The following is a 14,709-nucleotide window of genomic DNA, read 5'->3' as shown; positions in this document are numbered from 1 at the left end:
GTTTTGAACAAAAGACAAATTATTTATTTCTTTCTTCAAATGAAGCATAACACTAAGGTATAAAGGGAGTATAAATAACATCTGATTGTGCTCCTAAGCTCCATGCTATAACTTTCTTGCAATGACATCCTTCAACAAATTAACTACATCATTACTGTTAAGTATTAATTGCACAAAACAGATACACAAAATATATAATGAGCTAGAAAGAGGACAACATTCTTCCATTATGACAAACAATTCTAACAAGAAATGGAAAAAAAACCCAATAGATCTAGGCTTACACTGATGGCAACACTGAGAGTTTTAAGTCCTCTCTTGAACACATTACATGTGATAAATAATACGCAAAATATTTAAAGAATTTTATTGTTGCTTACAGAAGATACTTAGCAAGCAAGGAGACAGTAGCAATCACTGCCTCATGTCTCATATCCCCATCATTCAATGCAAATTTTTACATTTCATGCAATAATCCTGAGCTTATTTTCAGTAACATTGAAATGTCATCTATGTTAATTACCAAATACATACAGAGCCCAGCTATGGGATCTATTGTATTATTAAGGCATGAAAAAAGAATAGCAGTTTATCAACTCTGAATGCCACAAATACAGCACAGCAGTTAAAAGGCTCAAAAAAGCTCAGAAAGTACCAGTGATTTCTGTGCGAAGGTCCTCCCAGAACACAACTGAATCATCAGTTCCTGAAAAGGCACAGAATCAAATCCTGTCCTCACTGACATCAGGGAGTTCTGCCATTGCCTTGACTGCTGGACCAAGCTTCAGAGCTATCAGGAGTGACTCAGACTCCTCTTCGTATCCCCAAAAAATTGACAAACTTCCTCTCACTCAAGTCAAGTATTAATTTTAAAAAAAACAATACCTACATATTGTTTTGTTATTTAGTATTTTAATCCTATGGAAAGGTTCAGTTCATTATACAGTATGGCAATTAATAAAAAGCCTTTTCAGAAAAAGCTTATTTGTTAGTCTGATTTATTAGTATGTTAAAAGAAGGGGGAAGTATCATGAAAAGAACCTCTGCCAAGTTTATGCTCTATTTAAAAATTATTCTTAGTTTTAAAATGAAAGATTTTGGTAAGCCAAACCAAGGAAATGTGATGCAATTCTAGACTCCATGGTTCAATGGCTCTTCTGAAAGACAAAGAGCACCACAGCCCTGTCCAGTCATCAAGTGAAGAACTCATCATCGGCTTAAGTTGTAAGGGGCTAGCAGTGTTTAGATTGTGCAGTTCTTCACACAAGTCTCTATTTTACATTTCAGAAGTTCTTGCAAAATGCCCTTTAGCAAGCCAAGGTATTCCAGTTCAGTTAATTAAACCATTGAAACTAGGGACAAGCTGCTGGCAAGACTTACTTCATGCATAATTGCATTATGTCCCATTCTGGGAACTAAAATAGCAGATGATCTCCTTTAACTCTGCAACTGCTATTGCCTAGCCTTTGTGTAAGTATTTTACCTAGCTGAGCTCAGAGTTTAGAAATCCAGTAGCCTTATACTTCATGTACAGGTGGCCCATGGTCTGCCATGGACAAAAAGCTGGTATGCAAGAGGGGTGGACTCTCCATGACTGCACCCCTTGCAGACACAAGCCACCCCTTGGCAGAGATGGTTCTGTCCAATTCTGTCACTGCAAGTCTCTGAAAACTTTGCAGATGCAAAAATCTGACTTAACTAATTTTACCTAAAACACCGAGTTATAATATTGAAAAATTGTTTGTCACACTAAAACATTCAGGAAACTCATTACTGTCTTGTTTAAGATTGAAGGAGGAAAAAAAGGTTGTTGATATTAGTTACTGGGTTAGAATTTGCAGGGGTTTTGGTTAATTCCTACTAAGAAATAAGTTAAAGAAGGCTAAGGCTATAAATTGGTACTGTTTCATTTATAAATATTCACTTTATGTCTCTTCTAAAAAACATGTTAAGGAAAAAGGTGGCCAGAAGGATCACACATATTGTAAATTGTAATTTGGTTGTTAGGCTGTAAAAACCAGAAACATAAGTGAAATTGAGCACAGTGTAAGAAAAAACCCAGTTTTTCATTAACTTATTTACAAGTTCATAAAATCAACTGAACTGGAGTAGATGTTCTATGTTTGTCACCAATATTTTATTGTAACTGGTAACTTGCACACTTTGTAGTAGAACAAAAAGAAATTAAAGTCCACTATATACAGCCTTTGTACAGGCTACTTGACTATACTCAAGGCATAGTGATCATAGCACAACCTAGTCTTCATAATATTTGTGCACAAAAAGACACCAATCAGACATTATGTGAACATTACAGTGAAATGACATCACAAGTCCAGTGAAAATTCAGCATCATACAAAACATATTGATCTACTGCAAATGACATCCTTTGAAACAATAAGCCTCTTTTTCAGTAGTAAATTAACCAGAGTCTGATGCAGAGATTTGTGTAGTTATAAGTCTTTTAAGTGAAGCAACCTCTGCAGATAAGTTTGCTATGCCCTGCTTCAAATAGAGGTTCTCTGACTCAGAGACGTTGTAGATATTGTCTTTTATTTCAACAACTCCAGTTTTGCAACCACTCTGAATTTTAACGTTGAGTTCCTTCTGATGCCAAAGTTCCGGTTTAAGTGACCAGTCTTGGATATTAGTCACTTGAACCGAGAAAGGAGTGTGAGAAGAATGCACCAAGTTTTGCGCACCGTGTTTTTCAAGCTCAAAATGTCTTTTTGAGGACATGTCAATGGGTGACGACAATTTCTGTGTTGCGTCATAGTCATTATCCATTGCTTCCACTTTAACTTGCATGGCTTTGGCTTTGATTCGAAGCTTGTGAGGCAAAGCTGAAGAATTCACTTCTGGAACTTTAACTGTTGCATGAACATTTTTATGTTCAACTGGGGAATGAATTGGACCCTTAGGAACCTGCTGTTCATCTTCTCCATCCGATGACTTTCCAACTACGCCATCATCAGTTTCTGATGTTCTTGGAGAATTACTGGAGGACCTATTAACTTGCAAGAGAGGAGGAGAATGTGAGTACACATTAAAGGTAGCTCCCATGTAGTTTGGATATATGGATGCTTTATATGAACCTCTGTCATCTCTTGGCTCTCTCTCTAATTCCATGGGCTCCTGCTTTATAATCTGGAACTTATTTTCAGGACTTCTACAGTTGCTTTGTATACGAGTTGGTTGGGTATGCTCTACAGTTGATGTTTCAGATACATCAGACATTGAGCTTTGAGGAGAATGTTTAATGACAGAAATACAACTGCTGCCAACTATAGACGGTTCGTGTTCATCGACAAATGAGTTAATATTAGATTTCGAACTCTGATAATCTTGAAAATACACAGTTGTTGAGCTGCTGAGTTTCTGTATCTCTTGGGCATAGGCCGCAGAACTAATTAAACCAAACTTTAACTTCAATGAAAGCAGCTCTGCCTTCAAAGTGGCATTCTCTTCTCCCAGTGCAATTAGTTTGTTCTCTAAGACAAGGTCATTCAGTCGTCGCTTTTCACGAGATCTTTTGGCAGCTTCATTATTTTTCCGCCTTTTCTCCCAATACATCGCATCTTTCTTTTCATCTGGAATGAATTCTCGCTTTCTCCGGCAAGCTGAAGATTTGCTCTTTCCACTACTTGCTTCAGTAAGTAGAATATCTTCATTTGTAGACAATTCTTCAGATACTTCTGCTAAGGTTGACTTAAGTACCATGATTTTGTCCACATTGCTACTTGTGTCAACAGGTCCGTGCTCCTTTTTAAGGGTCTGCATTTTTCTCAGCTGCATCAGAAACAATTCGTAGAAGATCTACAATAAGCAGCAGAGCAAGCTATCTCCCCAGTACTTCTCACTCCACAACTCGATGAATACAGAAATTTTAAATCCACACACATTCTTCCTTTTCTTTCATAATCTCAGACAGAAGTGTCTGTCTAGAATGAATTTTCTTAGCAGATTCAACGGGATTCTTCTCAAAAACCTAAAATAAATAGAGAATATTATTATTTAGGAATTGCTGGTTCAAAACACACAGAAGTAGCTACAGACAAATAGTTTAGACAAGAATTTGGTTCATTAAGCCTGCTGTAATATAAAGAGAGCTCAACACTGAAAATACTGACATTCTATATTTCATGACACTTAGAAGTAGCAGATTTGCTTCCAAAACAAATATTATATTATCCAAGGAAGACCCAATTTTAAAATATTGGGGGTTTGACCCTACAGTAATGCTATCACAGAACTTTCCATGATATCACTGGCCAAACTAAAACCTTCTAACAATTTAAACTGCTGGACACAAAGCATGTTGATAAGCAGCACTGCAAAGTATCCTGTTCCACATTAAAGCATCTCTTCTGAAAACAGCTGTGGTGTATGACTTGGAAATGCAATATATTTGGGCCCTTCATGGATTAAAAATAACATAAGCTGATTTTGAGAAGCTAGAGTGATTTCTATTGTCTTAAAATACCACCATTATCCATTATATCTATTAAACACTTAATTGTTCCTTTTGAATCCTGTAAAAATATACATACATATATATGTATCTATAAGTGTTTGTATCCATCATATCAATTCAAACTAGCAAGGTCACATTCACAATTTGGGCAAGTACTTAATGACTAAAAAACATTGACAAAAATTATGTAATTTTCTAGTATCTTACAAAGAAAATGTTAAAATCTGTATTGAAAAGTACATTAGATAAATAAGATTTAATTAAAAATTTGCATTTGACAGAGTATTATGTCAAAGTAAAGTTTAATACCGTTGAGGCACCTCCAGGAAACAGTATTTGCATTGAAGTAAAAGTTTAGACCCAGAAGTCTTACCATTAACAAAGAAAAACTAGCTTAACCTTTAGCTTCAGACATTTTAATCATTAAATTTGAACTTGAGAGTTGAAATTGGCCTTTGTTTTATTTAGTTCCTTTTAAGGCAAAAATATTTATTCTCATAAGATCACTTGGTTTTGATCTTAGACACAGTTTCTCAGCATATACATTTTCAACAGTCAGTCATGGTCCTGGTAAATAGAATGCAGTATGCCAAGTGCTTTTATAGAACTGACAAGTCAGCAATCATTCTTGCCTTTACAACCAAAAAAAAATTTAAATAACCAGCCACTTCAGATTAATGTCTCTATTTACAGGGAATATTTTTACAATGACTAATGAAACTAATTTTAACATTATCTGTTGAGAAAGTTGTAAAAGAATTAATGAATTGTATTCTGCCAGTTTCCCTTGTCTTTTCCAGAAGGCAAAGTGGAATGAGTGATGTAGTGACAATTAAGCAGGGTCATGAAGACTTAGGTTTCAAGCTGGGTTCTGTTCCATCAAACCATGCCAATTCTTCTGTCATGAAAAAATTAACACATTTAATAGAACAACTAAGTAGAATTTCCTAAAATCCGTGGTTAATTACTGACATGTAACTATTTGTCTCCGATAATACAGCCCTAAAGACGCCATCTAATATTTTACTGGAAAAATAGCACCACAAATTGCCATGTTTGAAAAGAAAAAACGTACCTCTAATACACAAACAGTAACACAGTTAAACTCTGATCCTAAATTCTAAGTGGAGACAAAAGGGAGTTTTCTGTCAAGACTGAAGGAGCTGGATCAGATTTAAAACCAAAAATGAATTCTACAGCAAAGCAGCATCTGTTTCTCCAAATTTTCAGTACAGTTTGATTTGCTGAAGTAGGTGTATAGACATTTTGTCTATTTCACTGCTACAGGGAATCAATGACTTAATATGTATGCTGTTCTAAACCTAGTGTAACTCAACACTTAAAAATAATTTAAAACTTTAAAAACTTTGTAGCAACAAAAACAAAGAAGACAAAGCCACTTAACCTTTTGTACATTTGTAGAATATTCAGTGTCTGTAGCATCATTTTACACTAATAGAATAGTGGGATTTCATTATATTATATTGTAGAACTGAGAATACACAATTACTGATCTGTAATTGTCTTGATCAACTACAATCACTGTTTTCACCTGTACCAGTAGCAGACACCTTTCATGGTACACAGCAGGAAATCATATCATGTACTGAATACCTACGAAATCATCATTTGTCTCCTAGTATATATCTCAGCCAACACCCATCTAAACAAAAAGTGCTCAAAACAACTTTTGTGAAATTTCATGTCCTTAGCAGTTCACAGCTCTTACTGAATTTAACCATACTGAAGATCTACACTCAAACCCAAATATGTTCACCCAGAAAACACACCCTAATAAGCATATGTCATTATTATTATTACTATATACACACACATACACACACACATATATATATGCTGTAAACCTAGAACATCTACACTTACTTGAAGTGGTAGCAACAGCAAGGAAGTACTTATAGAATCATTGGATATTTTAGAAGAACAAGACCATACCTACACATTTTAAATACTTTTCCCCTACAATATTCCCGTCTTCCATTTTCACATGATATAAAAGCAAAGTCTTGAACAAGACTGCATAGGGATAAGAAATCGGACTGTGTCTATGTGTATGGAAGCTATCCACTTCAGTGTTTGTCCAGCACTGTGGTCTAGGAGAAATACTAATAATGGTATTAATAATTAACAAAAAAGGTTTTGGATTGTGGGGCTTTTTCCTAAATGAATGTAGACTAATTACATAGTTCACCAGTATGACCATACTGATGGATAAAAACTCAACTGCATGTCCAAACATCCACCTGCAAGCCTAACACTGGCAGTGAGCTGCACTTAGCTCGACCAGCTGCAGAGTTCATATCCCTCATTCCGTGGGACATCTGCGGATTGTAGACTGGAATGGCCCAATCTGCTCACTGTAGCACTCTTAACTCCTGTTTTGGCCAGTCTCCCTCCTGTACACATTGTTCCTGGCACAAACAGACAGAATGTAAGTAATATGCAATCTACAGCAAATATTAAGCGTGTATCAAAAGGACCATGTTTTTTCATGCAATATTCAGCTTTGCTCTCTGCCAGAGTCCATCAGTAAAGCTGTCAAGACACACATGTAACCCACTGACATGGTCATATGGGTTTGCTATTTATGCAGCCAGGCCTAAGGCCATTCCTTTCATGAATTAACAAACCAACAAAGTATCTTTAACTCTTTCTATATTTCTTGAGCATTTTTATTATGGCAACTGGAATGGTGGCTTTACAAACAGGAGTCAAAACCCTTGTTTAGTAATACTTCTCCATGTGGATCAGCCCAATGCTGAGTCTGTAAACAAATTAAATTCCATCTGATGATAATGGCAACATGCCTTCAATGGAACCAGCCATTTCACTTCACTTCACTTGCATTTTATAATTCCACTGGAAAACATGAGTATTTACACATAAATTAATGAACTGTAATGATTCCTCTGACTACATTTCAAATTCCAATATTTTCCCTTACGATTAATTTTTCAATTGCTTTATCACTCCCTCATAAAGTGTTATAAAACCAACATTTGGTTGGTTGATGTTAATGGCATTGAGTGCCAATTCTACAATGTAATAACACTCGACCCTATTAACTTAATTACAGAGCCAGTCTTGCTCCCACAGCAATTTTGCCATTGACTTCAACAGAAGCAGAATACAATCTCAGATCCAAGTATTAATGAGACTGTTGTATAGGATTCATGCTATTGAAGCAAAAAATTATGTATGCAGAAATCACAAAAAATTAATTTATCCACGGGACTCCAAAAAATACTGAAGTGGCAACATGGCACATTCAAGACTTGATCCTGGGAATTTATGTATTCACACTGTAATAATTGAAAGGTCTCAAAGCTTGGAGGACGGGGCCACGACCTTGCTCTCGTCTGCATAATTTAATTACATAAATAATTTCTGTTTTAGAGAATGTATGGGGGCCTCCTCATGTACATAAATCCCCCCACGGAATAACAGCATGTTTTCATTTATACTTAGCAAAATAATTCAGTTTATTTCCAAGCATAATTTTTCAAACATATCCTAGGATAAAACAACTGATCAGTTCTACACTCCAGCATTTTGATTGTGATTCTATCAAACTAAGTGAAATCCCATTTCTAGCATTGGATGTTCAAAAACAATTCAGTTTTGTATCATTGTGTCTAAAAAAGAATATATATCAGTCCTTAAAAAGAGAAGAAAAAGCAGTTATATATAGCTTCTTCCTCTTCTATTAAAAATAAATGCCTCTATCATCACCACCACTATATGGCACACTCTAGAGAAACAACTGTGCACATTTTAATGTCTCTGCTTACTTTTAGTTGCTGTTGTCCATCTTTTGCATAGATACCATTATTTATATTACTGCCACCATTCTGCCCCAGTTCATAAATTTTAAAAATCTGGCTACATACCAGTTGAGCTGCTATAGGAATTGTTCTTAGATTTGAAAGTCACCAGTTTGCATTCCAAATTTTGAAAAACAAAGATATATTCTGCACTTTATCCTCAAAGTATTCTAACAACAGTTGCTATCTATCTCAATACTTTTATAAGCTACAGAAAAAATATTATTCTCATCACACATGGGACAAGAAGCTGAATTTAAGCTCAGGTGGTGCATGCACAGCCTCCCTAATACTGCTGAAAATTTTTGGAGATCCTCTACCTCTACTGCTTTCTACAGACAAAAACTATGCCATGAAACCCTGCACCTATCATTATCATTATCTAACATAATTCAGAAATCCTCTCCAACAGAGAGTATTTCCCATCTCCACTGAAATCCTTCAACATACTTCTTGCCCTTTACCTACAACAGTTTGTGAGTTTATGTTCCTGTTGAAGAAAAGCTGGCTACACTGAAAGAGTGGGACAGATTTGTGGGCCAGAGGGTCTAGACAATGCAAAACAAATGTAGTTAAAACTTTTTGAAAAAGCCTAGGTGACTGAATTTCATGCTATGATGATCAAGTTATCCGCAGTCACAAAGGAGAAAAGCATTTACAATACAAATATTGCCACCAATTTCTGCTGTTACATAGCAATATGCATAAGAATCACAGATATGTTACAACAGCATGAAGCATTGAAGAACTATTGATCCTGTACACAGTTTCCTTTTCCTACAACTTCATGGACATCTGAAGTGCTCACTGTTTCAGGACCAGTGTGTAATTAGGTCAGTGGAACACTGATGATGATAACTTTGTACAAGATGACCCACTTTTGCTAAAATGTTGATCGTATTATAGCAAGAAAAAAAATGGAATATGTCCACAAAATATATTCAATCGGGCACATCAGAAGTCATTTATTATGACACTGTTCAATCAAATTTAAGAAAAAAATTAGCAAGATTGTCATGAAAGTCAAAATATTGCAAATTCATATTACCCAACTCCACACTGTACCCAGAAAGCTTATGTCATATGTAATTTTTACAAAGGGCTTTCATTGTTAGAAAAATTACTTAAGTTACTGTTTATCTCAAGAACTATAAATTAACTCATTAAAGTACAGCCTGCTTACCAGAGGTAAATTACTGAAAACAATTTCTATGTAGCACAAAAAATATGTTAAGGGCAGCTGTTGTTCAGAAAAGGTCAAAGTGCAAATTTGCCCCGCATTTTCCTTCATCTCCTTATGAAGATAGTATGATTCTGCCAGATCTGTTCATTCTTCCCAAAACAAGCTGTTTATCGCTCTGGTTCAAATGGTGCAAAACAAGTTCTAAGAATATTACTGATAGCATCAGGAAAAAATTTAAAACTGAAAAGGAATATATCTTGGATAAATATTTAATTCCATATATAGATTATATATATAGTATACACATGTAAATATGCAATTTAATAAATACCCTATCACTTTCCAGTGTTTTTAATAAGGCCTCAATATAAACAACTTACTGAAGTTACAGTACTATGACAGTATGTTTCTCATTTCAACAGCTACTTGACAGCAGGAAGAACTAGACTGTGAAAAGCTATAACTTAATAGAAATCATGTTCTAGAAATACAGTTTCAGGTTTCCCTTAGTTACAAACTATATATATTAAATTTAAAAAAAAAAGCCCACAAAATCAAATATTAATTATTCTGACAACAAATGGCTTCTATTATTGAACTGTGTTCTTAAAATGCCAACCATACACCAGACCTTCAGCTGACCTAAATTGATATGGTTCTATTTAAAGGCAGCAGAATTATGTCAATTAATCCCAACTGATGCTCTAAGCATGCATCTTGTTATATAACAACTGAAGTAAATATATAAAATAAACACTGGCTGTAAAATGTTGTTATCTACCACTCGCAACAGACAGAGCAGAGAAACAGCAATCTTTAGAGCTCCAATTCTGTGAGATGGTCCAGATCACTGCCCATGCTGAGCATTATTTTCTTTGTTGGGTTGCATTCCACTTGTAAAAAGAAGTCTTGCAGCACTGGCATCTATATTGTCAGCTGTTGTGCAGACACTTCTGTAGCAAAAACTGGTTAATTATTCAAATACTGCAGGACAGACTGAAAATTACACCAAGGTGGAGCAACTCAAGAAAGGGAAAAAAGCCATGTCTTAAATAAGGCATTCTTTCTAATAGACTATATATTTAATATCTGTCACAAAATTCAATCTCATAGTATGCTATTTTGGACATGGACCAATTCAACAAGTGAATTAGTCAAAAACACAGGGTATTTAAGGTGGCTTTAGATTTATTTCAGATCTACCATACAATACAGTTTTTTAATAACATTGCTTCTACCACATTTTTAGTCAAGACCAAGTATACCCTTGCTTACACAATCTGGTTTTTGACACTCATGCTTATCAGTATTAGACAGTTACATTATCTTGTAACTACTAAAAATCTTTTCAAATTCTGTAAGGTAATGCTTTAATACTGTAAAATATTAACACGGAAATTGTCATTTTCTTTTAGAATGGACTGCAGGAATTGGCCATCTATTTGCATTTTTTTTCTATTACATAGCCTAAGCACATTTATATCTCATAACTGGCTGTAATGATCATGGCAAGGTCACCTAGAAGAGTCAATTAAGCTGATGAGTCAGATACATTGCTTAACAGTGTGTAATAAGACTCAAACAGAGGATTTTATTGTTCATATTATTGCATCAGAGTGATGTTATAACAGCAGCAAGATTGCCGTCTGGAAAAAAACTATTGCATAAGCATAGTTTGCATAACTACTTGTTAAAATAAATAAATTTAAAACTAGTTAAAGGTTTATTTCATTTAAGAGTTTTATTTCAAGAAAAAGGATTGGGGAAAAGCAGCATGGTACTGATCTCTTTCTCAGATTCTCTTTTGACTCTGTGTTCTTAATGTCTGTATGTTCTATAAATTTCATCCAAAGCAAGGCAAATACTGTTCTGTCTTAAGATGAGATAAGCTGTGTGGAGGTCATGTAAGTTCATACTGCCCATGGGAAGATTCTTAGCTTTTTGACACCTTCACAACAGTTTTCTTAAAAATAAAAACAAAGTAACAAAAAAATCCCTCCCCAAACCTCATAACAAAATCCAAAACAACTCCCACCAAAACAGCAGAAACTTGAGGCTTTGGATGCGACTTCAGGAAGCTGGATATTTTAAAAGCTAGTTAAGAGTCCTTTGGAGCATGAATTAAAAATTTAAAGTAAATGAAAGAGGAGGCAAAACGTTCTAAAGCATACTAGCATTTTAGCAGTCAAAGAAATCTGTAATGTGAGAACTTTTGGAACAATAACTGTTAGTGCCAATGTTATTAACGATCCTTATTCAGTAGTCCTTGAACTTGTTGGTATAAATCAGGTTTTTGGGCCAAAACAGCAAATCCTTATTCATTCGAGTTTCCCATCAAAGTCAACATTTTGATTGAATAAGGGCCATAAAAGCAATGCACATAGCAATATTTCAAACGAGGCTCTGGATTTAATTAATTACTGAGGAGGGCAAAGATAACTCAAAGTAGGTTACATACACACTGGAGCAAACACAACGGAACTAAGTGCAATCACTCAAGTTACAAGGACAACGAAAAAAACCAGGATTGTTTTTAACACAACAGTAACTCCAAAAAGCCTCACTGCCAAGGCTGCACTTAGCCCCAACAAACAAGCAGCAGAAAAGTTTATGCAATTAACAAGAATATTTTTAAAATACTTTGCTGCTACTTCCTATAGAAGGTACAATGAACATAAAGCCTGTGGCTGGGTTACTCAGTTGGGAGAATTTTGGTCAGAAGCACAGTGATGTTGGTCTAAGCTATTGGAGAACCATTTTAGTAATTAAAAAAAAAAAAAAGGAAAAAAAAAAAAAAAAAGAAAAATCACCTTATCTTGGAAGGCAAGTTACCGTCAGCAACTTTCAAGCTATGCTACCTACCATCGAGGACACAGCACAAGCTGCCCCCAGAGTACAAAACACACAGTCACTGCGACGCCGAAGTGATTTGGGGAAAAAAAAAAAAAAAATTACAGAATTGGGCAACGATTTTTTTTTTTCCTCTCCCCTTTATGATGTTGCTGTCGTTACGTAAGGAACGAAGGAAAACGCTCTTCTCGAGCCTACCTGCCTTTGTCTGGCGATCCCTGCCTGCAGGCGACGGCGGGACTAGGGGGGTGATGGGCAGCGGGGTGGGGACGCTCGGCGGGGCGCGGTGCGGGGCGCCCGCCGCCTCCCCGCCGCTCGGCCCCACACCGCGCCCGCCACAAAGGCTGCCCGCCTCGGCCCCCTACGTGACCGGCGGCGCATGGCCCCGGCCCGCTCGCTATCAGCCCGCCGCCCCCCCGCCGCCGCCGCCGCCCCAGCCCAGAACAAAGGGCTGAGGGGGAGCGCCAGCGCCCCCAGCCCTCGCTCGCCCGCCGCCGCGCCCCGCCGGGGAAGGGAGGCAGCGGCGACCCCCGCCAGGAGCCTCGCCCAGGAGAAGGTGGGCGAGGAGGAACCGCGCACCCGCTCCGCTCCGAGCTGTCACACTGACCTACTACCGGCGGCCGCCCGCGGAGCCCACGGGGACCGGCGGCACCTGGCCCCCAGCCCGCCGCGGCCGTCAGGGCACGGCCGGGACGGCTCTTCCTCTCCCCTCCAGCGCGGCTGGGATGTCCTGCAAACGCCCTTCTTCCTTAAATTCAGACGTTCCCGTTTGTTTTGAGTTGTTGCTTGTTTATTTATTTTTAAATTATTTATTATTTTTTTTTTTTTTTTTTTTTTCCACTGAAAGCCCGTACCGAAGAGATGGCACGGTGTCTGGGCGAAACGCCTTCCCTAAAATAAAATACAGCCTTGATCTAAAACGCCTCCGAAGGCGTAGAGTTAAAAATCCGAGCAAATGCCTCGAACGTCTTACACACGCACGGCTCTGGAGAAAAGACCAGAAATAGCACATGAAGCCACAATTGCTAAAACGCGAAGGGGCTAAATATAGACCCAACACAAATCTCGTTTTAAGGCACCCGGCACGCAGCCGGCGAGCGCGCCTCGCCTCCCCACTTACCCAGTTGTCTACTTCCCTTAATAAACACACTTTAACAAAACCTGTTACAGTTACGGGTTTGGGGGGCTTTTTTTTTTTTTTTTTTTTTTCAGGGGCGAGATTGTCCTAGTTTCTTTGTAGGGAGATTATAAAATCGCATAATTAGCTCCCTCTTCCCAGCCCGGCTGCCAGCAAATTTTGTGGTTACATAATGCAACATTTCCAGGAACTATTATGCGATCGGTCCCGCAGCGCGTAAAAAACAGCGACAAAAAGTGACGGAAAGGGCTGGCTGAGACAAGCGGAGCCCCGGTCCCGGGCCGCTGCCATTGATCCCGACTGCCCGCGGCCAACATGCCCTTGCGCTCGCCGAGAGAGCGCTGGGTCCGGCCGGCGGGCTCCGGCAGCAACTCGCGGTGGTTTTGTGGCCAAGGCAGGGCTGGCGCTGCCCGGGACCCAGCCCCGCGCCCCGCACGGCGCCCGCCGCGGCAGCTCCGCTCCCCGCCGGCACATTATGCAACGCGGGAGAGCCGCTCCGGCGGCGCTGCCCGTGGCTCGCAGCGCGGACACACGGGGGGCAGCGCGGCACGCCAGCAGCGAGCACGCCCCGACAGGGAGAGCCGCCGGCCGGCAGCTGCCGGGCTGCCGCCCGCGCCGCCACCCAGCCTTCGCCCGAGCCGCCCGCCGCAGCAGAGCGGGGCCGCCGCCGGACACTTCCCCGCCCCGCGGCGGCCGGAGCCGGCTGGGCTCCCCGTAAGCAACAGCCGACCCCCGCCCCAAGCTACAGCAGCACCGGGCGGGCACCCCAACTTTATACGAGCGCCTTCCTTCCTTACCTGCAGCGCGGCGCGGAGCGCCGAGCATTCCCCACGTCGCGCCGGGGCTGGGCTCGGCGGAGCGGCGCGGGCGCGGTGCGGAGCGGTGCCGCGCCGTGCGGGCGGCGGCGGAGCGGCGGGCGGGAGCGCGCGGCGGCGGCGCGGAGGGATGTGTGTTAGTAGGTCAGGGCTGCGCGGCGCGGGGCTCATAGCCCGCATGCCGGCCGCGCCGCGCCGTGACTGGCGGCCAACACCGGCCAATCGGCGCCGGGCGCCGCCGGGGGCCGGCCAATGGGAGCGGCCAGGGGCGGGGCGGGGCGGCGCGCGGGGCGGCGCGCCGTACAGTAGGTCTGTGTGCTGCGATTGCATAACCGCCGGCGGGGGCGGGGGGGCGGCGCGGGGGGTGCCCGCGCTTACGTAACCGGCGCGGCGGCAGCGCGCTGGG

General features: G+C 40.1%; 1 protein-coding gene across 1 annotated transcript; it reads right to left on the bottom strand.

Moving 5' to 3' along the window:
* On the bottom strand, positions 1–14,503 carry NFIL3 (nuclear factor, interleukin 3 regulated). The gene is made up of 2 exons (XM_079331147.1): positions 14,286–14,503; positions 1–3,989 (listed from the first exon to the last, which is right to left on the bottom strand). Exon 2 carries the CDS (start codon positions 3,794–3,796, stop codon positions 2,423–2,425), a length of 1,374 nt encoding a protein of 457 aa, XP_079187273.1. The 5' UTR covers positions 3,797–3,989; positions 14,286–14,503; the 3' UTR covers positions 1–2,422.
* Between the last annotated feature and the right edge of the window lie 206 nt (positions 14,504–14,709).

The sequence above is a fragment of the Erithacus rubecula genome (assembly GCF_903797595.1).
Source record: "Erithacus rubecula genome assembly, contig: SUPER_Z_unloc_2, whole genome shotgun sequence".
Taxonomy (NCBI): Eukaryota; Metazoa; Chordata; class Aves; order Passeriformes; family Muscicapidae; genus Erithacus; species Erithacus rubecula.
This window is presented reverse-complemented; position numbering and strand designations above follow the sequence as displayed.

What these genes read in the sequence shown, in the direction of transcription:
- NFIL3 (XM_079331147.1), bottom strand. Translation starts at nt 3,796, where the DNA reads ATGCAGCTGAGAAAAATGCAGACCCTTAAAAAGGAGCACGGACCTGTT.